The sequence below is a fragment of the Thunnus albacares genome, chromosome 12 (assembly GCF_914725855.1).
Source record: "Thunnus albacares chromosome 12, fThuAlb1.1, whole genome shotgun sequence".
NCBI classification, from domain to species: Eukaryota; Metazoa; Chordata; class Actinopteri; order Scombriformes; family Scombridae; genus Thunnus; species Thunnus albacares.
The window spans coordinates 26,786,549-26,812,081 of record NC_058117.1 but is presented as its reverse complement, the minus strand read 5'-3'; the positions used below and the strand labels follow the sequence as shown (position 1 = coordinate 26,812,081).

General features: G+C 37.9%; 1 protein-coding gene across 3 annotated transcripts; it reads right to left on the bottom strand.

The window, feature by feature from the left end:
* Positions 1 to 14: 14 nt before the first annotated feature.
* LOC122994114 (cyclin-Y-like) lies at positions 15 to 24,841 on the bottom strand. 3 transcript variants are annotated; one of them, XM_044368626.1, is made up of 12 exons: positions 24,330 to 24,839; positions 24,073 to 24,244; positions 8,985 to 9,059; positions 7,759 to 7,776; positions 7,429 to 7,463; positions 7,041 to 7,135; positions 6,884 to 6,919; positions 6,481 to 6,538; positions 5,969 to 6,088; positions 5,167 to 5,333; positions 4,240 to 4,402; positions 15 to 2,883 (listed from the first exon to the last, which is right to left on the bottom strand). In XM_044368626.1, the coding sequence occupies exons 2-12, from the start codon at positions 24,224 to 24,226 to the stop codon at positions 2,767 to 2,769; spliced, it is 1,038 nt and encodes a 345-aa protein (XP_044224561.1). In that variant the 5' UTR covers positions 24,227 to 24,244; positions 24,330 to 24,839; the 3' UTR covers positions 15 to 2,766. The 3 variants fall into 3 exon arrangements, with proteins under 3 accessions (XP_044224561.1, XP_044224562.1, XP_044224563.1); XM_044368627.1 differs by having other exon boundaries at positions 24,362 to 24,839; XM_044368628.1 differs by lacking the exon at positions 7,759 to 7,776 and having other exon boundaries at positions 24,073 to 24,841.
* Between the last annotated feature and the right edge of the window lie 692 nt (positions 24,842 to 25,533).

The window sequence follows — 25,533 nt, the reverse complement described above, 5'->3', positions numbered from 1 at the left end:
ATTATTATAAACAATTATTAGACAAGGGCATTTTTTTTATTAAAAAACACAATTCAACACATCCATAAATAATTCACCATTATCTTATCTCAGCTGTTTAAACTGTTTATACACTGTACAAAGTTATTTTGCAAAATTATTATATGTTACTGCTTTAGTTTTCAGACAAATGAGAAAAAAAAACAAATATGAAAATCTTATAAGTTGATCTGCCAATAGCAATTAGATTGAAATTAGATGCACAATGGAAGTAAAAAATAATACATTTGTCAGCAGTTTTCAACACAATTAAGTACTTGGCTCAGCAGTCAGGGTTTATCTTGACAGAATTCACTTCGGTTCATAACGAGAATTCACTGACAAGAAGACAAGTGTGCTAAAATGTTTATATATATATAAATGTATATATATAGTATAAATGTAAATGTATTCCAATTTCTGTTTGGTTAGTATTCCCAAATAGCAAAAGGATGTCCCTGAAATTTAAAGGCAATTAAAGTTTATCTTTGTCTTGAATGAACACACCCTTAGTGACTTATTCAGTATCCTTTTACTGATCCTGAATGATCCTGATTCTGAATATTGGGGCATACACCACAGCCTGCACCTTTATCCAGGCACACGCTTGCAGATCAACAGAACACATGGTGTTGTTGGTCACACACTAGTGATAGTAGATCACTAGGAGATCATACCCGTGACAACTTGATGTTTCTAACGACAATAACAAAAAGAACACATGCTAGAAACAATAGAGAAAACTCTTGGTCCAAAGCATCAACAAAAATCTGTGTTTCCTTTCCTACAGCAAGAGAGATACTGTCTTATGACCTGGTAATTCCAAAATGTGAACTCAGGAAAACAGCTTTGTTTGGTTTGTTTCTATTGGAGTTTTGAAAGGGTTTGAAGAAACACCTTATCCCAGAGATATCTGTATGTATGTATGAATGCACTCTTTCAATCTAAGTTAAATTATGAACAGCAATCAAACAGATTTTTTCAGTGACAGCACTGTGAAAGGGTCAGTCGGGAAATAAAGACACTGGGGTATCAGCCGTTTTTCAATTTAGATTTTGTTCTGATAGTCTGTAGATGCAATACTGAACTATGAGTGTCATCTACTGTAGTTTAATAATACTGAATCAATAAAAATTAAACTACTACTGAGTGTATTTTGTCAGATCAATATACCCAGATTTTGGCTATGAGTATTTTGGAGGTTTTTTGGTTGTTTTTGTTTTTCCATGGTTGAGAAGCAAAAGCATGTGACCAAAAAGTTTGTTTTACAGTGACAGTAATATATTTTGGTGCTGAATTAATTTTGAAGGTGCTACAACATGTTTTATTATTTGCCGAGTGTCAACATATCTGACCATCACAGACTTCACTGTCAACAGGAAAACCATTCACAGTGATGGTCTTTTGATTAACAGGGACACTGTTTTGGGAAAGACATGTTGATGTTGAATGCTTAAATGCAATTTTTCAATGTTTTGAGCAGCACAAAATAATTACATTCACCTCCAATGTACTCCAACAGATATCACTAGAAATTTGGGTGGACCTTGGAATCACAACAACCCGGATTGATTGTTTTTCTGCAATACTCAAATATCCACTAGATGTCAGCAGAGAGATGTGCTTTATTCTACTGAAAGCCTCCAAGCATAAAAGTTGTAATTGTCTTGAGAGAAAAATAAATTGACAAACTTTTAAGAACTCTTAACAGAGTCATGTTAAGATATGATCAAATTGTAATGAAAACTGAGCACTCTGGTCTATACTTGATGTTATACAATCTGAGAAAAAAAAGTTTTTTATTGTTTGATTGTGCGTAACCCCAAAATACGAATGTACTGATCACACTAATATCTGTGGGAATGTTGTCACAATTCTTTATTCATTCTGGCCCTTTCTATTTGCAGTGTTTGTCACTCTTCATAATTCAACCTTTAGTATGACTCAAATGAGGATCATCACTATCACTCAAAATATTAAACAGACTACCTGAGTATCAAGAGGTACGCTAGAAATACTGTAAACCTTGATTATAAAGGTTCCCAAAGAAGAAAACTTGAGAACACGGTAGAAATTCCTGTGCTACACGAGTGTTTTGTTTTTTTTTAATTCTGCAGGTACTGCGGGTTCAGGCAGGTGCAACTTGAAAAGTTCAAATAAAAAAGTGAAATAAATAATATTCTTCATTGTAAAGTTGCAGTGCCATCTCAAAGGCAGGTTATTGTATGTCAGATCTTTCTAATTAGGCCAGACACAGATGGTCTGGGCTAAACCAGAAAAATGAACAGAGAGTTTTTACATTAAGACAGGTTCACAATGCCATGTCCTAAGTGGTTTTCAAGGCTGTCTTGTCCAGGACTTCCTTGGTTGGTCCAAAGCCAGGTTTTTCTCCACAACCAGCGTTTCTTCTTTCTTTGTGTCTTCATGTACAGAAGAGTTGAGGCACTGTGAAGGCATCAGGTTAAGTTAGAAAACTCTCCAGAGTTCACCTCACCCTCCTCCCAAAAAGAACTTCGGATGTGGTTTCGATTTCTGGCCTCCAATTTGAAGATCTGAGGTTCAGAGGTTAGTTTCAGGTTTAAAATCACTGTTTCACAATGCGGAGTTCCACACTGTGATATCCAAACTGCAGTTCTTCAGCTAGACAGGGTCATGCTGATCTGTTTCCACTGTGCTTTTTCAGTTTTTTCATCCAGCCAGTGTCCATAGCTCGATGCTAGTGTTCAGTATATGGCAGTTTAATAGTGGTTAGGAGAGGATTGCGGGAACCCATCTGATCCCACATAGATTGTCCATGCTGGCCGAGCGCTTCCTGGCAGCTCTCCGCACGTCCTTGTACTTGTCATCACATAGCCTGGAAATAGCCTGAAGGGATGGTATAAAAAAGGACTTTTATTGAAGGAAACAAGATTCCACTGCCATTTTCCTGTATTGTGCAATCATTATAATAACTCAAAGACAGTGTGTTTCAAATACAACAGTTTTTGTTCGCAATCATTCTTATTTTAGATTATTAAAACCACAATGTGTTGAATTTTTAATCTGATTCTAGCATCTTTCAAGTTATTCTAATGGTTTAAGATTTTGTGACACAGTCCTGAAGAAAATTAGCGTAGCCTGTCAACGGACGCTTCAGCTGGGTTTGAAATAACTCCTTGAGCACTACAATTGACCAAAAAAGGCTCCATTCACCAGTAACAGCGGATTATCCATGAATCCCAGTTGTCTCTGGTGAAAGTTTGTAAAACTACCCCAGTTACTAGCTGAGTTATTTCAAACCCGGCTGAAGCGTCTGTTGACGGGTAAAAGACAAAAGTACTTGTACCTGTAGGTTTGATTTGTACTGATAGATTTGATTTAAAAGCTATAAACTTGGGATAAATACACACAACTGAGTTCTGTGTGAACTTTTTTCACCCACAAACAGATAGATGTGCAAGTGCGAATCTTCTTTATGCACTCACACATTTGAAATTATTTGTGAAAATCTTTTTCATTTGTTCACAAAATGTCATGCACAGCTGCAGATCTCCTTACAGATTCAAAAATCAAATCTATTTGTTCAGATCATTTTTATGCATTCAAACATTTGAATTCATTTGATCAAAACGTGTTTAGACATTCTCACATTTGAAGGTATTCATACAAAATGTTTTCACACATTCAAATATGGTGATTACACAGCTACAAGACTTATGACCCTAATTTGAGCTCATACTACAGCACCACAGGAGCTTAACTTTTCCAAAGAGAAATTCCCTTTTTCACATTCCTGTTTAGATTTCTACTGCATCTACAGATCTGTGGGCAAATTAGTCTGATAACAGATTAAAAACAACGATTTGTTTGAGAATACCAAGAAAAAAAAACCCGCAGTTATGATGTTGTTATTTGAAAGTTAATGTTGCAGGATTGTTTATGTGATTGGATTTTGTAAAGGAACCATGCAGAAGTGAAAAGGGAAACTAAAAACACAAGAAGACCTGTCCACAAAGTAGCAATGAGCAGGTAATGAGGAACATTCTTATCTACAACAGTCTTTTTTGATGCTGCAATTAGGGAATGCCGAAGTCAGACATTTTCAAATTTTAGACATAGTAAATAACTATACTGTAATTCTGTTGATGACTAAAGCAGAGTAAAAATGTTTGAAATTAATAGAAAACAACACAAAGACAGTAATAGTTTAGATGGATGAACTGCTGAATGGAAGCGTCTAACCTCTAGCTTTTGGGCCTTGTCCCTGCTGAGTGGCTCCAGGGGGAAGCTGAGGTTGTTGGACTCTGAAAGTGATCGCAGGTCAAAGTAATACTTGGCGTAGACACTGGAGGGCACGTTGATGTTAAATTGCAGGAGCTCCAGAAACTGGCGCTCCAGTTCATTCCTGTTGGAGAGAAGGTTCATTCATGAAATCAGAGAATTTCTGCATCCCCTGAATAAATGGCTTTCTCCTTACACCCACACAACCCATGATAGATACAGAACATCAAAGCAAGTCCATAGTTTTATCTAGAAAATTTTACCTTTTTTTTACTTGGCTTTGTTCATTTCCAATCCCTTTATCTTGAAAGGTTTTAATGCAAAGCCAAAGTAGTCTAACATAAAATAAAACTGTAAGAAATAAAGAAAAGAGACATGCTCATATATCAGTTGTAGAAGATTGAGTGAGCAGATATTCCTCTTTTCTTCATTTTAAGTCCCATCCTGAATCACATTCATACTGTACACAGCTGCACACACAACTGGGAGCTGCACAGAGCAACCACAGTTTGCTGTTGGTCACTGAGCAGACTGCCTGGATGTCACGTGCTTGGCTCAAGGGCTCAACAATAGCTGGGCTCAGTGATTTTCATTTTCTTCCCTCATGTTTTTTTAGCCTATCTAGGGATTAATACCAATAAGTCATTGGTCAAAACCCAAGGCCAGAAAACCATCTCAAAGGATTCATTATCATCCTTCTTTTTTGTTCATGCTCTGATCTAATCCTGATATAAATCTTAATCCTAAACCAAAATCCCAAACTTAATGCAAAGCACATTTCTTGAGGTCAAAACAAGCTAAAATTGATTTTGAAGGTGTTAGTTCACCAAAAATATTAAGAAAAATGCATTCGTATTCCACCAGACTCCCCTCCGTGTGGTCACTTACATGTCCTCCACTGTGATGTCCTTAAGAATCTGGCAGTAGTCGACGTTCCAGACAGCCTGGTCGTCCCAGACCTTCGAGGCCAGCAGGATGGCGCCCAGAACGATTCTCTTCCAGTTCCCCGGACAGATGTCGATCTCTGCATACGTCAGGAGCCTCTCCAGGTAGACCTGCACAACCGCATGTCTCTCAAAACTGACCATATATACACTCCTGACTGAGGGAGCAGTAGGTGTGAAAGTAAGGCAGTAACACATCACTTAAAAAGACTAAAAAAAAGACACTTTCAAAAGCCAAGCCAAGGCATCAGTTACAACAAGATGGACTAAATAGTTAGTATCACTTTATGGTGTCAAGAGGTATACGTTCACTCTTTTCTGTATGACATCCTACATTCATCAGTGATCTCTGAGACTCGCCAACACATACAGACAACCTGGTATTTTGGATGTGCAGTTAACATCACCAATTTACACACATCCCTGGCTTGTCTCACCACATCAGGGTGCAATTTTCCCTGAGGGCTAAACAAAAGCTGCATGTGTTTGTGCGTGTGAGGCTACAGTTTAAGCCAGGTCCCCATTTTACCTCTTACAAAAGCTTTCTAAAGAAATCCTCATGATTCATGTTAAGAGTATAGATGTCTATGTTATGGTAGAGTGCATGTTTGACCTCCAGGAAATACTTAATTATATATATTTTTTTACTTTTTTCTTTATTACATAAGACAAGACCCTCTCAATGTACATATAAGTATGGCTGTTTTGTGTTACGGTTGAGCATAAAGTAGGTTAAAAAGTCTTACCAGTGTGACGATGGCGCACTCAGCCGTGAGCTGAGCGGCACTGAACAACGTCCTGACGAACCGATAGATCTGCTTCTGCTCTGGATCATGTTGGTCGTAGTCCAGCGGCACCTCAGATTTCTGACAGTACAGAGAAGAAGAGAGAGAAGGAATCAGAATCACTATCTGTTTATTAGCCAAGTATACAACCATATAAAGATTTGTACTGGTATTTTCTCCCACAAATTCAATATAGAAGAACTAAAATGTAACAAGAGTAAGGTACTAATATAATGAAATAATAAAATAAACAATTAAATGAAAAATCAAAAATTAAATGAAAAAAGAGGTGAAGAGAGGAGGGGAAGAAGACGGGTAGAATTAAGGTGAGAGGACATAAATGAGGAGAATTAAAAGGAACAGTAACACTGACACATGACAATAAAACTAGAGCCAATATTAACAAAATTAAATGTAGACAAAAATAGACTGAGGCACTAAATGTGCAAAATTGATGAAATTGGACATCTTACTGAAAGAGGGTGAAGCTTTTCATCAAAGATATCTAGCAGCATTCCTCCTTCTGTGTCTCTGGAACAAGACACAAAAGTTAAACAGTTAATTTCACCGTATCGTTAAAGTATTTAGTATAAGGCAAAGGACCAGTTTGTAGGATAAGTGGCATCTAGTGGTGACGTTGCAGATTGTAATCAACAGAATAGGTTAAAAAAACAAACACTCTGACCAAGAAAATATGCAGTATGTATAGTAGAACATCAGTGTTGTCGTCTTCTTCTTCTTCTTCTATCATTATTATTATTATTATTATTACTATTATTATTATTATTATCTTACATTTCGGGTTTTACAAAAACCCTGCTATGCTTATTATCAGGTCCACTTACTGAAGTCTGGCAAATGATTGAGAGTCCTCACCTGTTTTTTATATGATAATAAATTGCCAGTGCGACACTGTAAAGAGAAAATACAGAACTATGTTTATATGAATGGCGTATACTGACAGATGAGATGTCTGCAGATAATAATTCATTTATCTTCCTTTGTGACAGGTTTTTCATTTTCTTGTTTTTACCATTTGATGGTATATTTGAGGTTGGGCTGGCTGACCGTGTTGTCATCTAGAAAGATGGTGGAGCAGGAGCTGTATTTCCGCCTCGTTGTTCCGTGCTACACACACACACACACAGACACACACACACACACAGAGTGACTGTTATTAGAGTGTACATGTTTTTGCCTGACCCACATAAAGCATGCCAGGGTGTCATGCACAGGGGGAATGAGGAGGCCTAAGAGTGTGACTTTATATTTTCAGTGTAGTTCATTCAAAATAAAACAGATAGCAGCTAATTTTGACTGAAAAATATGAAATCATGACCTATAAGCATCCAAAAATATGATTGAAACAGTTCTTCAGAATTAAAATTTGTTGACACGTTAAAAGAAAACCTCACACTCACATTATTGATGAAGAGGCTCTTTCGTTTGTCACGCACTGCAAAAACAAAGACAGGTTTGTCAATGAATAAAATTTCTTGTGTACTATCAAAACACTGCAGTTGTGAACCAGTAACACACACTGTTATCACAAGAAACAAAACACACTTAACAGTTAACACACTTAACAATGTTAATTGCAAAACAAAAGCTTTTTATACACATTACGTAAAGTCACAGCTGAGGAAAGTGTTAGAAAGTAGAGAGAAACACCCAGAAAGTGTTTATAGACAGGATGAAGAGGCATTATTAGACCACTAGAGGGAGACAAAGTCACACTCAGGACTACTCACCATTCCTGCTTGGCACCTCTGAAAAAAGAGGAACCAAAAGACTCTCTTATGTTTACAGAATCACTGATTTTCATGATTATAAGTACTAAAAGAAGAATACACTGCACTTTTCAGCAATAGCAATCAACACTTTGATCATGTCATACATGTTATACAGACACATTTTGTGGTGAGACACAAAATTCCGATGCCCAAAATGCCCACTTAAATATTTTTATAATCAACACAAACTATGAAAAGACCAAATTACATGCAGCATTATGATTCTTGAACTTTATTTGTTCGTTAACAGCTCCTTTCGTGCATGAAATGCAGCTTTAAGTGCTTTAAATGAAGGGAAAATGTGTGGTGTTTTGGCAGGAGCTACTGTAATTCAAGCCTTGGCTACAGAGACAAAACTTGTTAGTGGGATTAATTTACTGTTGCTTTGGTCTCTTTGGGGGATTAGTTGATTAAAAAAAAAAAAGATAAAATAATGCTAGCTTTATCCTTTAAAGCCACAAGGAACAGGAAGGATGAATCACCAACATGTGACTTTTTTTTTCTCAAGACTTAATCTTGCAAATGACAAGCAATCTCTAATGTTTGAGAAAAAATTGTATTCTCCTTCATTTATCATGTCAGACATAAAAAAAAAAAGATTACCCAATATGATGATGCAATACAGCAACTAATTTCCACATGTATATAATGCTAAGGCTTGAATTTAACAGGAAAAAGCATTAATCAGAGGTCGTTTCCCCTATTTCAACATCACAAAGTAAGTATTGTCTTGCTGTTTGTTCCCCAAGCCTTCTAAGGAAAATGATGATCTCATGCTGTTATGTTTATGACTCTTAGAAACATGTTAATATTTCCTCTGTCGCAGTATGACCGAACCCCACCACAAGATGCTGGAGTCCCATTCAGACGCCTCGGGGCAACTGCATAAATTAACAGACATCAGCTAGCCACAAAGAAACATGAGATCATAGAGTATTTCTCGGTGGAAAATCCCAAACTTTTTTGTTTTTTCCAGAGCCTCATTATCTTAATTGCATGTGAGGATCTTGGTCAGTGTGTTCGGTGATAATCACAGTGCAGCATGTCAAACTAAGGCAAATGGGTCTTATTCAGACTCAGACAGACTAACTTTGTGACACTGATGGGTTTTAAATCTTGTTCTCGTTCAAAGGACCATTTAAAACTGATAAATCAGTCAAACTCTATAAATCAGACCTACTCACCATCGTTCTGGGACTTGCTGAGGAATATGGTGCTGGCCCGCGGATGGTCTGATGGATTATACTCCATATTCAACTCTGTCAAAACACAAAGTGTATGTGTCACTTGATGAAATGGCAACAATAGCTAACGTCATTAATGTCCTTTCAGTGTAATTACAGTACAGCAACGGAAATTGTTGCTGTATTAAAAGGGCAATAAGTACAGTTTTTACTGTCCAACATACAAAATAACCACGTTAGTCTGTAGAGGGATGACAGGATTGTTGATCATCACCAATGACTTAATAATTTCCTCACATTTGAGATTTCAAAACTTGACCAATATGCAATAAAACAGCTTTATCAGGGATTTGAGGTTGTGCTCTAGTGATAGTGTGTCCACAGAATGATGGAGTTAATTTAGGAAACTGATGATGTTTATTGCTCAATAATCCAAAAAGTCAAATGATTGCATGCTTGAAAACATTTTAGCCTTGCTAGCGGTTGAACTTTAGGGATGTTGGTTGGTTGGTCGGTTGGTCCACTACTTTGGTCCAGATTGAAATATCTCTAAATATTGGCTTGATTGCCATGAAATATGATCATCCCAAACCATGACTTCAGATGATTTTGGTGATCTCCTTTTCATCTTGCACTACCAGCAGCTTGACATTTTTTGGTTTTAAGTGAAATATCTCAAAAACTATTGCATGATTTACAATGACATTTGGTGCAGACTTTCATGGTACCCACAAGATTAATTGTAAGGACATTTTAGAGAACGTTATACCTGCTAAACATCAGCACCATAACATTTTCACTGAGAGCATGTATAGGCTACTGAAGTTAGCATATAGCTCAAAGCACCGCTGTGCTAAATACAGACTCACAGAGCTTCTATCCACTGTACTGCTGGCTGTACACTCTTAGTCTTGTTATAATATAGAGTAAATAAAATAAATAAATGTGTAGAACGCTAATAGCAATGATAGTGAAAAAAATCATGAGTATTTTATGTCCAAGCTAAACGTTTTCTGCAATCACGCAATTTCTCTATTAAGCCTACAGTGCATCGTTCCATGTGTTCTCCCTTTGTGTAGCTGTATGCTTATTTTTTTGTTCCTCTGCACTCACAAACACATCCAAGCATGATTCATGTTCCCACCCAGAGCTAATCTGGACTACACTGTGGCCTGAAGGCATGAGCCATAGACTTGTGTGCGTTTGTGTGTGCAGTGCATATTATAAAGCACGAGGGAAGTACTCTGAGAATATGCGCCCTCATCCTACATGCTATAAATTCTTTGTTTCCTTGCAGATGACAGTAGCGACCCTGAAAAGACACATTAATTATCTGAAAATCCTATTTTGTCTCTTCAGTGGTGGTCTTTTTTGCACATCCAGCACCAAGCAAAACCACAACAAAACATGCTATGATGTTCAAAATAAAAGATCAAGTTTACGGTTAATGTTCAGGTTCTAGTTTGAGTGGATTTTTACTGTAAATCCTTGCAAGTTTTAGTCCAGAAACACAACATCTACCATGTTAAAAATCCTCAGTTTCTCTCATGTTTTTCTAATTAAGCCAAAAAAAAAGCACATTTTCCACTGAGATCTTGCTGACAAAGCAGCATAATTCTAAACAACAGCACAGTAGTCTTAGTATTTTGTGCTCATGCCCTGAACTCTGCATTTCAGTAGTCCAGTAGGGCTCTCCATCAAGTGAGACGCTTCCTAAGTGGCTGCTTTCGGTGAATTCAGCATTTAAAAAATGTCTGGCATGCAGTCCGCTCAGCCAAATGTTCTGACTCCTACGATATGACTGTTCCAGACCCAGATTAAGATCCAGGCTATTTGATTACAATGCAGTCGTTGGGAGAGCAGCACCGCCCGTCATCTGTCTCAATGACAACAGCTGTAGAATGACTGATTGTATTACTGTGTGACTGAATTACAATAAGAAGATGAATTAAAAAACTATTCCTTACTACACCTCTTGTAATTCTGCGGTTGTTACTTGATCATTGGCTAATGGCTCTGCAGCATGTTTCATGACTGTTTGGACCCACAAAACTCATTTGTCATAACAACATTTACAAAACTGCTTGTTTGATATTCTAAAAGAAACAATCTTCCTGATTAGTCTTATTTTACAGATAAAATGCTTTTGTGCAACAGCAGAAATATGTTTTGTAGATGAAAATATTATCAGAATGATGGATGACTACTTGCACAAAAAAAAAACTGCAGGAATGATGGATGTAAGTTTGTTTTGGAAGAAGGAATTGTAGCTTTTTGAGAGGTGTTTCTAATATTTTGTCCGCCAGAAAAACTGATTATAAAATTCATGAAGGCAGGACTTATAACAGATCTGTTATGTAAGAGTGCATTAGTGTCAGCCTTTTGTACCTATGAACTGATGTGTTTACTCTAGTTTGATGTTAGGAAGTAGTACTATGAGACTTTCTGTAAGGCGACTCTGAGGACACCTCTCTTAGCAGAAGTAGCATCTCGACACACCTGCAGGTGATGAGCTGATTGACGCTCATTATTGGTGAAAGGTTAGCCTAATGTATCATCAATAATGCCCATTTGGATCAGGTTCGTCAAACTCTGTGACCCCTCAATAATCCTGCGGTTTCCGAACATGTTGCTCGCTGTTTTCAGGAACACATACAGTACGTCTGATTAGTTGTGGCTGGAGGCTGCAGCCCACCAGGCTGAATGGACTGAGCTTGGATTAGACTTGTGTCGGTTTAGCACCTTATGCAACAGTAATCAGGAGTATCGCTCCGCCCGGCCGGTTTCAGCACATTCACATATTAAAGCTTAAACTGTAGCTGAGCTGATGTTCGGTGTCTGCGTGTGTATTTGTGAGTTGGGATAACTACTACGGGTTTTACATTAAAAGAGAAACAAAACTGATTTCTGCTTGACTGCCCAAGAAGTATTTTGGTCTCACATTTTGAATCATAGACTCGGGTTTCACAAGGAATCATGGAGCTTTATAGTGAAAGTGTCTATTTTACACATGTAAATAAACTTGAAAAATTAATCCCAGTGGAGTTTGTTTCTGGCTACTTGTCATATCTACACTCACCGAGCACTTTATGAAGAACACCTGTGCAATCTAATGCAATCCAATAGAACAAGTCTGCCATAAATTCTATTTTTACAAACGTATACATTTTCAGTCTTTGTTGACATTGTCAGAAAGGTAATAATTCTGTTTTAGTGAGATCATAGCAGGTGGTGGTGGACTAATGGAATGCAAGTGTTCCTAATATTTTTCCTTCCTCATGTATGTTAAAGGAGTGGACAAAATATTAGTAATACTTTGGGTGTTTCTATGGTTACAGTCATGTTAAATGTACTTTTTGGTCTGTAGAACTGACAGAAATCAGTTTGTACAAAAACAAAACTGAGCCATTACATCTTCTGAATAGATTGTACAGTAAGTATTTCTCCCTTTCTCTATGTATCACTGTTTGGACGGTGACGTTCTTCAGAAATGACAAAAAAAACATGACACTGTGAGGAATAATTTGACAGCTGCCACTGATGTGTCAAATATATGACACGCATGTCAAACAAGAGTGTCAGTCTAAGGCTGCCAGTCACACACAGCTGACTTAGCTTTTATAGAAATAGAAACTAACTATGACACTTGTGTTAGTAATCTTTCTAGAAACTAAAAAAATAGCAGCAGCTAAAGCCAGGCGGTTTTAATCAGTAAGCCTATATGACACTGGCAAGGTTAAAAAGGGTCAGTCTCATAAAACATCACAAGTCACAAATCCAAATGAACAAATATTATAAATATTATAAACAAACCAATCTTTCATCAGACCTATAAATCTCATGTCAACATGAAAATTCAAGGTGATTGGCGGCCTCGTATGCAAAAAGTGATGCTTTTTATTGCTGCTGCATCAGTACTACAATTAAATCCAGACTGGTGGGTTTTACGCAGAAAAAGTAAGGAGATATTTTATTATGAATTGCATCACACTCAAAGAAACACAGTGTATTTCAAAGTTTGTCTTATTTTGGATATCTGGTTGTACACATATTGCCTTACGTGATCCATGAAGCATTTTTAATTAACCTGATTGATAAAGCATTTCTGAATAAATCTGACAGGATCTGCACGTAATAAGCCTACCAACTGGAATTCCCAGAATGCACAGCAGCTGGTGTCGAGTGTTGATATGCGATATCTGCCACCTCAAGTAAACTTTAACGAAGAGTCGCGGTCGGTATCTGCACAGTGAAACAGGAGATGCTCGGCTAAACTATCAGCTGGCAAGCCCACCTGTCTGTCGCGCTGCTCTTACATAATGAATTAACAACAGGCACACCCTGCTCTTAACAGACCGATACCTAATTGCACTATAGAGTTCCCAACAATGTGTTTATTTCAGTTTCGTCTTCAAATTTGGATATTTACCTTGTTTTTTTTTAATTCTTACAAAATTTCTTGTACCAAAACCTAATAATGAGCATTTCCTCTGCTGTATGTTTTTATCAATGTTTTCCCTCAAGGACACAGCAGCCATCAGAACAGATTTTTGCAGCATTGTATGTAGTTTGCATCAAGCATCTTATCATATCAATCCTTTTAACTTCTCCATTTTTTTTTTTAATATCAGGTCTAACAACCAAAACATCCTTCAGGGTTTTGATAGATTTTGAGATTATAGAATAGAATATATCTTTATTGTCCACCAGGGTGGAAAATTGTCTTCAGCTCACCAAAGCATGAAAACACACTACACATGATTCTGCAGTAAATAAGCAGTTGAAAATTACCCTGTAATGAACTATAAAGGGTCCAATATTTTCTTAAATGGCCCAAAGGGTCAGATATGACAGAAAAGAAAAAAGACATTCTTCAAGTTGCAAGACTAAATGTGTCATCTTAAACCTTCTACAAGCAATGCTTTTGATTCCACCAATGAATCAGCCTATTTTAGCTAATTTTTTTTGGTCATGCAGCTGCTCATAGATTGCATGATCGAATCTCACAGTTCTCACCAACTCACCAGTTATAAAAGTGCCGTGCATGGAAAAAAAAACTCAGACAAGGCAAAGTTATCTGCTGACACCGAAATGGGAGAAAGGCGAAGTAAATGTCAAGCTGGTTAAAAAAATTAGACCTTCTAGCACCTAAAGAGGCAGATATTTTTCTCAAGAAACCAAAACCGAGCTAAAAAGGACCGTGAATACTGGACTTGCGTTCATCTGGTGGACAGAAACATGAATAAAATTGCTCTGCATGCTAGATGTGTTGTGTTTCTGCTGTTCTACTAAGTTCTACTATTGATTTCCTCTACTGTATCTTGAATTAAAGTCACATATTGATTAAAAAATAATCGCTATTATTTTTAAATTTAAAGAAAAAAGGTTTTATTGTTCTTCTTTGTACTGCAGTTATTAGACTCCGGCTACTGGAATTATTTCCACCTCCACCGCAGCTCTGCCTCTGCAAACAGTTTGAGTTACAACTATAGTGCGCGCCGATATGAATGTGATCCCGGTGTTATTGTTGCAGGCTGTGGTAGAATGAACCCTAATTCGCTCCCATGCAGTCAATGAACATGATGTTCACTGTTCAGTCATGCGTGTTAATCTCTGCTGGTTTCATCTTAGAGGAGAGTTTAGATTACTTTGAAATGTGCTACACCTGTAATGATATATATAATATATATATTATAATATAATAATAATATACTGAGTTAAAAAAAACTCTCAAATACAATATGAGTGTTTTTCATCTTTAATAGAAATGCAGTTGTTTCACTGCAAAATGCTCATTTCTAGCAATACTATTTTACAAAAATGATAAATGCTCCTCTGCTTATTAAGAATGGATGATAAGACCTGGAATCTACAAAAGATAAACTTTTTAAATATACATCTGTGCATGATATTTCTGTGTTGCTTCACTTCTAATATGTTTATTCTGATTAATTACAGTGTGACCAGTTAAACATTCTGAACTTCTAGTTAAACATCATTGGTTGTTGTCGCTATTATCAATCGCAATCAGCATTCAGAAAATTTATTTATTGAACATTGACGTAGGTTAAAATCTAGGTCGGTTAGAGATTAATAATGTTCATTCAAAATATCAGACTTATTGTTCAGCGCTATTTCTAGTGTTTAACATTTGTTTTATCTTCATTATTATGTCACCCTTTAAACAAGAGATATTAGAGTTATTCTAACCCCCCTTCTACTGTGTCAACACACACATACACACTGAGCATAGGCCTTGAACGGTAGCGGGCCAAGCTTAAACACACAGTCCTGACCTACACACACACACACACACACCTCATATTTCTGGGAGAGAAAGAGTTTGATGGGAAAGCAGAGATCACATACACATACAGTACTGCTGTACATCACATGGCTGCTTTACTGCTGCTTCTACTACAGCCACTATTACTACCTACCACAAAGTCTATGCTACAAGTAATCTTACTGCTAATATTACTAATATTACTACCTCTAATATGACTACTGCTGCAGTATTAATTCTACTTCACTACTGCTAGAAATTCTAACAATCACATTAATGTCATTAAGAATATTCTTATCTGGACACTTTCTATTATTTTGTTTAGTTTTATGTCTAGAATCTGCATTTTTAAAAGCTGCTTTATTTACTTAATTTAAAAGATTCTCTTCTTTTTAAGAACTATTTTAAAACGTAAGCTGCGTGAAACTCGTTGACAGTGTTTTTGGACATTTTATGCATAAGGGGGGAACAACAAGGAATTCTTTATTATCACAATTTCTCCTTCAAAATTAAATATATTGTGAGCATATAACACTGTGAACCCCGTATGGTTTATTGCTGTTATCATCCTTTTGCTAATTAAGACCTTCAGAAAATAGCTCCTTTCTAATCCTGAAGGAAACATAATCACTGGATTGATCAGCTATGTCCTCATTACACCAATTATACCCCTGATTGATTAGGTCTCAGCGAGCACAAGGTTGCTGAGAGATTCGTCAAGGAACTCATGTGGTCAATAATACTACATGAAGCGATGTGCTTCTGTTCAAAAGGAGCTTTATGTTCAAGATTCCCAGCATGAAAAGAACCAAACAGTTACAAATTTAAACTGTCTTTCATATTATTAAGTCAACCAAAGGTGTATTTTAAACATCTTTTGTTTCTGTTATTGCTTTCTTTTCATTTATTGAGAGGAAGAAACATATTGGAGGGGTTTTTTTTCATCTGCCTTTCACATCTTCCATCTTTTGACATTTGACAAGTACAGTATTAGCTCTGTTTGTTTGCCCCTTGAGTGACACTGGAGGGGGAGCGGAAATGTCAAAAAAGATGGGAAAAAACAAGAGCAGTGACAACCCTGACATACTGAAACAGAAAGATGTCAATGTGACACTGAATGTGCGCTTATAGCCAAACTGCAGTTAACCCTGGTTAGGAGGGGAATTACAAAGCCATGTTTAATGATGTATATTCAACTAGACAACACTGTGGTTCTGAGAGCGGTATAACATTGTCGGTAAGACACAGCCTGTATTCATTTAAATCAGATTGTCTTTTAAGTGTTTTCTGTCTCGACACCTCAAAGCCAATACGCCTTTCTGAAGTGATAATTAGTGGGATGAGATGGTCCTGGTGGGGACTGTGCAGTAAATTAGACACTCATTACTAGTCAATAAATCAACCAAGGAGCCTCTCCAGTGAATATCCTGACCCTGAAAGGAATAATTTATCACCAACAAAACACATATTCTCTAGTTTCCGTCCACTGATTTGAGTGTTTTACCACAATATTTCCAACTCTAACCCTTTAATAGAGTTGTTTCCTCCTTGCCAACAAGCTGAGCAAGTCATCTATTCCTGGTGAGACACATGACTACTGCTGCTGCTGCTGCTGGTTGAAAAACAGTATATATAAAGGACAACTATTATTCATGGATTAGTCAGATTCATCTTATTCTCACATACTCCCCTGCTCGCCCTTATTGTAATGCAGCACTAACCTGCAATCCCTCACCTACCACTAGTTGTCCCCAGTGTGTTTCCCCCTCTAACACATTACCTGATCAGTCACCTGCCTACACACCTGCCATTAGTTATCATGTCATCCTCCCAATCATATATATTCCCCGGCTAGCATTCATCTGTCCAGTTTTTTCAAACCTTTGCCTGTTTTTGATCTCTGTCTGCTTTGTTATCCGAGTCTGAAAACACTCTCTGCCAGATTTTACCGGTCAATCAATTTATTTGACACAATCATTTTTTTTAAAAAAAAGCAGCAACAAAACAAGCAAAAACTACAGCAACAGAACATGTGAGAGGCAACCATCACGGTGCCCAAACTTTCCATGTAGCACTTAACATGTATGTAACATGCCTGTGTCAATGGATTAGTAAAATATGACAAGAGAAGTGAATGAACAAGAGGAAAAAAGGTGAAGGCAAGGTAAGATTCAATTATTTGGGAAATGTGTTCTCGAAGTAACACACCAAATAAGACCGTATGTCTCTAAATTAGTATAATAAGTGAGGCGTTTGAAGAGAAGAGAGCAACCAGCGAGGGAAAGGAGGGTTAAAAGTTGTGAGAAACATGAAAATGAGAACATCAGTGAGAAATCGGTCTCACATTTCCACCGTATGCCACCAGAGCTCCACCAATGAATGTTTATATATGCAAAGATAAACTCTCTGATTGTAGATATCACACTGTTATTTTAGATGAGCACTCGACTCAATAAATTGTAATAAATTAAAATAACCCACCATGTTCATGCATTTACTGTATACGTCGGCGACAACATTTTAAAACAAATGTCTGTAGCATAAAATTATAACCCTCAGTATTTTATTACATTATATAGGCCTATGTGATGATTAACTTAATGGCCATTTTGGAGCAAAACAAACAAGGTGAATTCTAGCTATTAGCATCACAGGTATTAGCTCTAAAATAACATTTGAATTAAACATTAACCAACTCTTAAACAAGTCTAACTGACTAACTAACAATCACAATACAAGCTTCACCAGACCAAACAATGTTGACTCTGAAACTGTGGAGGAGTCATTTTCCTTCCACCCCTCCATGCACTGTACTTAAATAGAGGAGCATCAGCTGACGCACGATGCCTCGCTGAAACAACAGTCATCTTAAAAGAGGAGACACAGTGGGCTTTGTCAAAGAGAAGCAGATCATATGACAGCTTTGTCTCTCCGTCTCTCGCTCTCCATCCATCTTTCACCTCCAGGGTGGTTTGTGTTGGTGTCTCTCCATATACAGAACGTCTCCTCTACCAGAACGTGTGCGTCATTTGGTTGAACGTTTTATTTTCCATTTCACAGCAGTTTACAACAACTTTAGTCCAGTTTTATTCTTGTATATAAAACAAAGTGGAAATCTGCAATTGGACATTGCCAAAGTCCTGAGGAACAGCTTTACAGCCCAATTACTAAATTATTTCACTATATAAATCTAAGTTACATTGAAATATAGGCTCTTGTATAATTTATCTAATGTTTATTAACACACTCACCCAATATTTGTTGCAATGGCATTAGCCTAAAGTTTAAAAAATATCCTGTGATGGAGAACAGAAGGCTAAGCTCTATAATAATACTCACTGGCATATAGAACCCCAATAACTCCAAAGGGTGATTAAACACGCTGATAAAAACTGTCTTTCCACAATAACTGCACCTCTCAGTGAAAATATGAGAGTAATGCAAAACAGCAACAGAAAAAAAACCCTCATTCTCCCAAACTAAGCTCTTTCCTGAAACTGTAGCCAGCAGTTTAGCTCTGGACAGGCTTTAAGGCCCCCAGTCAGCTCAGAGCTTGAATGACGATGAAGTGATGGCGTTATGTAGTGAAGTGATTATCTGTTCTTAAAAACAGAGGGTGCTGGGAGGTCATTTTGGGACTCCGAGACTATAATCCCCCCCCCAAGTGACATAATAAAGCACACAGAGACAGGCACAGCTGTCTGCTGTTGAGGAGTGACAGGAAAATGGCACCGTGATGACTGAACGTCCACGGATTATATTAAATATTTCATTTTCCATGGATGACAATAACAATACCAACGTAACACACAATTTACCTACTGAGGTCATTAAAGGTTTATCTCTGTTGATCTAGTTTTGATAGCAGCCTAGCATGGGTTAAAATGTCTGTTCTAATTGTTAATTACTTAAATAAAGCACCCGAACCATGTTTCCATGCAAGATAAACAACAATTTTTGAATTCTACAAACTTTCCAGGTTTACCATGACTCATTGAACCCTGTAATCCTTTTTATGTGTGACAGCCTGTCCAAACGAGAAATAATAATTCCCTACTAAGCAGCTTGTAAGACTCTGATCCAACCTGAGGCACTACTCTGAGTACATCCTAACACAACTTTTGTGCATCGACACACTGTTTTCTAATTGGTGTCAGTTGCTGTCTCCTAGTTATTCACATCTCTGTAGTGGATGTGAATAAGTAGGAGACAGCAACAGATCACTCATAGTTTTCCTATGGCTTCATAAGTGAGAAACATGTCCTGCTCTAAATTTAGATTATCAAATTAAATAAATGTAATGTTTATCAACTGTACATATACTGTATGTGGCTCAGTGGTTAGCATTAGCTTGAACATAAATGGGGCTTTTGGGGTTTAGTGCTGGAGTGACACATGAATTAATTGATAAGGCAATTTTCAAGTTAAAATGCCAGTCACTGGTCCAAACTTCTCAAATATAGTTATAGTTATAAAGTTGGGCTGCTTTTCTGTTTTATACTGTTGTAAATTGAATAACTTTGCATTTTGGACTGTTGGTCAGAGAGAAACAACAATGTGAAGACATCAACATGCGTGTTTTTCACTATTTTTTGGGGTTTTTATCGACTGAACAACAAATCAAATAATTGGAAAACAACCCCATGTGCTCACTAATGGTCATCCTCTTGGCATCCTTTTGGCAGTGACACTGGTTAACCTGACTGCCATCAATTCCTGGCGATCAATTCCCGTTGCGTGCAAAATTCTAATGGGCTAAAAATCTAATTGTATCGCACCACAGTGCACTTCAACTGGAGCGTTACCAACTTTTTAATGCACAAAGTCCAGCCCATTCAATCAAGAACCAATACTGTCTCTGAAAGCAGGACGTCATACTTCTAAATTGAGGCGTTAATTCTTGGCAATCATCTCTCCCTGGAGGCTTCTCCTATCTGCTCCGACACAGGCTCACAGCTGCCTCCCTGGGCTTTTCTTTGGAAGGGTGAAGAGTTTTTTTTTTCTGATGCTGCAGATCGTAATGAAGCTCACTAATCTCCATCATACTGTCTGTGAACTCATAACAGAGCCAACACATTAGACACGCTCTGGTTTCAATCACCGCACCACAGAAGCAGACGGCCCTCTCAGCACGAGTCGTCTTTATCCCTTTCAAGAAGAATAGGTTGACAGTCAATCATCTGTCTTTGGATCCTCTTCATGTCGCTTGTTTTCTTGTCTCTAACCAGAGCATCTGGCCCAACAGTCATACAATATACGCATCTTATTAAGCTAATGATCCAAAATATTTTTAGAGAAAGAAGAAAAAAAGACAAACATTTTCACTTTTCTACGTTTCCAGTGATATGACATCACTCCTGCCAGAGATACTGGAGCCATATTGGCAACATAAACACCAACTGTAATACGAGGTTCTCCAGTTAATAGCATCCACAATTGGCATACAGTATCTAAATGTCATACACACATCAAGTTTACAAGACGAAATGACATCATTGATCAATGAACAGAAGGTCTCCCACTATGCTGAGTGCAATTAAAAGGATCTACTAATTTTGGCTTTTAACAGCAAAGTGCACCAGTGACTCTAATTGTGTGTAATCAGCACTGTGGGACAGTGAGACAGTGTCCAGTGTTCACTTCTTCTTGTATGACTAATAAAGAATTCAAGTACATTTGTAGAATTTGGTTCCAAATGACCCACAAAACCTTCCTTAAGTCTTTTCTCTATTACTGGGCTGGATTATTTCACACCTACTACAAGAGCCTGAAAGACTCTTCAAATATAGTGAGCTAGTTGGTCACAAGCTGAAGATTTGACTGTAGACTTTGGCACACAGATTTGCAATGGCATGTTCATACTGGAGAACGACCAATTCAGGTTTTACGGAGTCAATACCAATATAAAATTTGAGAATATTCTGTGTTTTTCTTATTGTCAACAAATTTCACTGGCAGAGCCAAAAAATAACAATGAATTGATTCTTCTTACAGGTTTTGTGTGTGTATCCAAAACCTGATATATCTTATTCCTCTGTGCTGTAGACCTCTGTTGTTGTTCAAAAACTATTAAAAACACATCAGTGAGCCACACAGCTGCACTAAGGAACATGTTCCTTGACCCCTAAGAATATGGGCGCAGTAGTTTGCTTAGAAACGACATGCATATTGAGTTTTGCCAAGTGATAATGCAGTTGTTTATGCAGGGTTTGGAAGCGTAGGCTATATTAACTGGTACTGAATTAATTAACGAGATCGTTTTAACTGCAGGATCATGGATACACATTGATTTGATTAATTGATTTTAATGTGCAATGTAGAAACACAAGGTTGCACTGCTGTGTCGCATTGCCTCTGGTACAAAGAGGTATTTATTTTAATCATTTTTAAACCGTTTGTGCTTGTTTTTTTTACACATAAAAAAAAATAGACCTGCTGTGCAAAAATAGAGATGAGCCACATGACGCCTGCACAGGTGTGCGGGGCTTCCATGGTCAGTGTAGCAGCTGAGTTGATTATGATGGAAGCACTCTGCTACGGCACTGCATCCATGCCCGGTGTATTTTCGTCGTAATGATGCAGACACAATGGATCCGTTGACAGATGTCAAGTTGACGGATCCCATTCATTTTCCATGGAGAGCCAGAGATCCGGCCGTGCAGCGCATGATGGAGACGGCACACCAAGTTGACGGACCGACCGCTGTATCTGAATTTACATAATCACGACTCGACTTCAACTTTATGCAAATGAGGTCCATCCAGCGCAACGCAGCCGGCTCACGAATCTCAAATAAAACTATCAAACTAGGCCGTGCTGATCAAATAATCAAGATTCTGTTACTGCACTGTCTATTTTACCCATCAAATGTACGTTTAGCTGTAAAATGAGAAAGTTTGTGACGCAGCCGCCATGTTGAAAACAGTAGAGCAAGAACCAAGAACCGCCCAACTCGCAGGACGTCACCCACCACGTCACCCACCAGCCGGAGCATTCAGTGGTCCGATGCGTCCAGATGCATTGTCGCCGGATTCGGTGTGTCTGCACTTTAACAGCAATCCTATTTTCTCATCAGGAGAGTAGCTTTCTGTACGGCAGATGCCACTGAGCATGTGCAGGAATGCGGTTCAATGGTTCTTCAATTATGCGATTCTTCTTACAGTGCATGGTTTGCTTGTTGTGCTACATATCACAACCTCTTGACATTGTACATTGTAAATAACTTTAGAATACAGTCAAGAGATTGTGATAGGTAGCACAAAAAGCTAACCATATCCTTTAAACAAAAAAAGAATAACAACATATTGTGATCATTTGTGATTTTTGGTTTTGTGATGATTCGATTTTGTGGCACACAGATCCACAATTACATAATCATGTCACATCAAACAAGTACTTCATAGGTAAACTAAGCCTTTATACAGCAACTATGGTAAAAAAAAAAGAAAGGAATAGATTTAGGCTATCTTAACCAAAGAAACATACTAGTAAGCCGATCCACAATGCAGTTTAATTTGTATATCTACCTTTCTTTAGACTGACTAGTCAACTGATTTGTGTGATTATGTCGTTGGAGTTGGGGACAACAGATATCTAGGGCTGCCACAGATGCTGCCGACATGCTGCTGAAACCCAAGACAGAACGAGTCGATATGTTGATACGGTTAAAAGGTTTGGGTTCAGTTATTGTTGGTCTGATATCGGCAGATGGTGTATTACGCCAAATAACATTTCAAATCATACAGCCGTGTGGAAAAAAGTCTGCACACTTTCTGAAATCCAAAAAAATAGGTCTTGTACAGTTTCCGAGAAAATCCATTTATATGTAATGGTTAGCTGTTGGCTGAAAATAAGCAAGCCATTCAGTAGATACTTTCCAGTGTGAATGGGTCAATTGTAATGCATATTAGCATGTGTCAATGGAGGGGGCTGCGCTCCATAGTTGCAGTTTCTTTCATGCACAGGGTGAAAACAAAGAGCAGCACAAAGGAGTCTGCCCTCATGAACAGGATGTTGTCTGTAGCTCCATATTTCTCTGCAGGACACATGGGAGAGAAAATGCACACATGACTCTTCCATGTGCCCGGCCGCACTGATGGCTGATATATTTCGACCAATCACTCAATATTACTCAGGGGATGAGTGTGAAAACAGGCAGCAGCTATTTCTCCAGGATATGAGAGAGGTGCAGATTTTATCGAGATCACCAAAGATTTTTTTTTTTAACTGCCAGTAATATCTGATTTAGTAGGCTTTAGTGATCCTTTTATTATTTAAATGGTCTCCCCCTTTACAGGATTATAGGCTATATCCTTATAATATTATAGTGCTCTTAAAATAGTACTCTAATCATTTGTCCTCTGGATTATTTAAAATTCTGCACTAATTTCCAATCCAAAACACTTTTCCACTCTTGTGTTCAATACTATTCTATTATTAGATACATTTAATGGTCTTTAGAAACCACATATGACCATAAGTCAATACAATTTTCCAATAATATTACTGTGGCATTTCTTTTTGTCCCTGATGCTCCTATAATATTGTGTCCTAAAGTAGCCTCTCTCTCTCTTTATTGTGTTTTATGATATTGTTTCGTTGCATTTTTTATCTCCTAGTCACTATAAATTACCTAATATTCTTCTATAAGCACAGAACACCATCAATCACATGATTACTAGATGACCTGACTGGGGTTTTTTGCTACTAATCGTCACATATATCATGCTGACAATATACATGAAAGACTAATAATGACTCTGGATAATGGGGGTATTTATTTATGGGGGGGGGTTTTTTTACCGTCGACGTTCTCCCTGTCGCTGATGTGCTGCAGGTTGCATCCCGTCTCCTCCCTGCTCAGCTCCGACTCCTGGTGGTACGACTCCAGCCTGGAGTGGGCATTTCTGCGGAGCTTTGGGCTGGCAGAAACGCAGCAAGAGGTCGTGCTCCCCATCTTTCCCCTTTATCCACCCTGGAAGTAAGAGGTGTAGGCCTAAATGCACTATCCTTTTTTTTTTTTTTTGCTGAAAAGAGAGCTGAAACGATGGGTCACCAACCCCACCGAGCCCAGTCGGTCACCATAGATCACCAGAGCGCGTAGGGTGCATCCGTAGCGGAGCCCATGGATCCTGTCAATCGTCGGCGCCCACGGACGGGCTGTCACTTAGGGGTGAGTATATGTCACTTCCACCGGTAGTAGCAGATGTATGCAACGGACCGACCTGCCACCGCTATCCCAGTCATCGTTAAAGAGGACGCATCCTGCTCCAGGCTCCAGAGATGAACGGCGACGGGCACGGAGCGGTGTGAGGATCGGTGTTGTGGCTGGCTGTCAGGGCGATAGACCGTCAGGGAGGGCTGCAAATCCCGAGAAACGGTTCCGGTTCAAGTGGGTGGTTACAAATGAGTGAGCAGGGAGAGAGAGAGATAGAGCAGGGGTGGCAGAGCAGCTGATTTAATGATTTATCGCTGATAAGACTGATTGATTTTTTATTATTATTAGCGTATAATAGGTTGCTCTATTCGATGGGTTAATTTGGCAACATACGTTTTTGCCGTGTCAAGTAAATAATACAAATAATATAATTGTATATTGCATTTCAATTGATTTTAAATAAATTCTTTCTATGGTGTGTCCGTGTTTATGTGTGTGTTCATTTAAAGAATCAAATGGCCTCACAGGGAATGATGAAGAAACTAAACTGTGCTCAGACAGGACCTCGTTAGAATTAGGATTAGGTTTAATTTTACGTCAGGGTTACGTAGAGTTAATTTGTGTACTGAAAAATGCTGTCAAAATGGTGTCATAAAAGTTTTTAAAACTGCCTCATGAGATGTAGAATAAATGTCATGGGTCAACTTTCAGTAGATGGGGTCAAAGAAGACATCAAGTAGGGACTAGGATCCAAAATAATAATAAATGACAGTACTTTTTAAACTTGTTGTTTCATTCACTTATAATTTATACATTTGTCATGATTATTGTTCATTATCAGGCTTGCAAACTGGCTAAACTAGACAGTTGTATTATAGTGTCTAAAAGCTGCAAAATATTTCAGGAAACAAACTAGAAAGACATCGAACTCCTGAGGCCAGATGTATAAACAAAGCATCCACACAAAAGCAAACACCGATTCCCAAACATAACCTGGAATTTAGGGGAAAAACTCCCAACATGCACTGTATTAGAGTTAAAGCTCAACAGCTCAACAAAAAACTACATTGCACTTTCATGTTTTGTATAACATAAAGTTTATGTGA

What these genes read in the sequence shown, in the direction of transcription:
- LOC122994114 (XM_044368626.1), bottom strand. Translation starts at nt 24,226, where the DNA reads ATGGGGAGCACGACCTCTTGCTGCGTTTCTGCCAGCCCAAAGCTCCGC. An exon ending in CTCAAATATACCATCAAATG is followed by an intron (nt 6,920 to 7,040) that starts GTAAAAACAAGA and finishes TTCTCTTTACAG; the next exon opens with TGTCGCACTGGCAATTTATT. An exon ending in AAAAGCTTCACCCTCTTTCA is followed by an intron (nt 6,089 to 6,480) that starts GTAAGATGTCCA and finishes CTGTACTGTCAG; the next exon opens with AAATCTGAGGTGCCGCTGGA.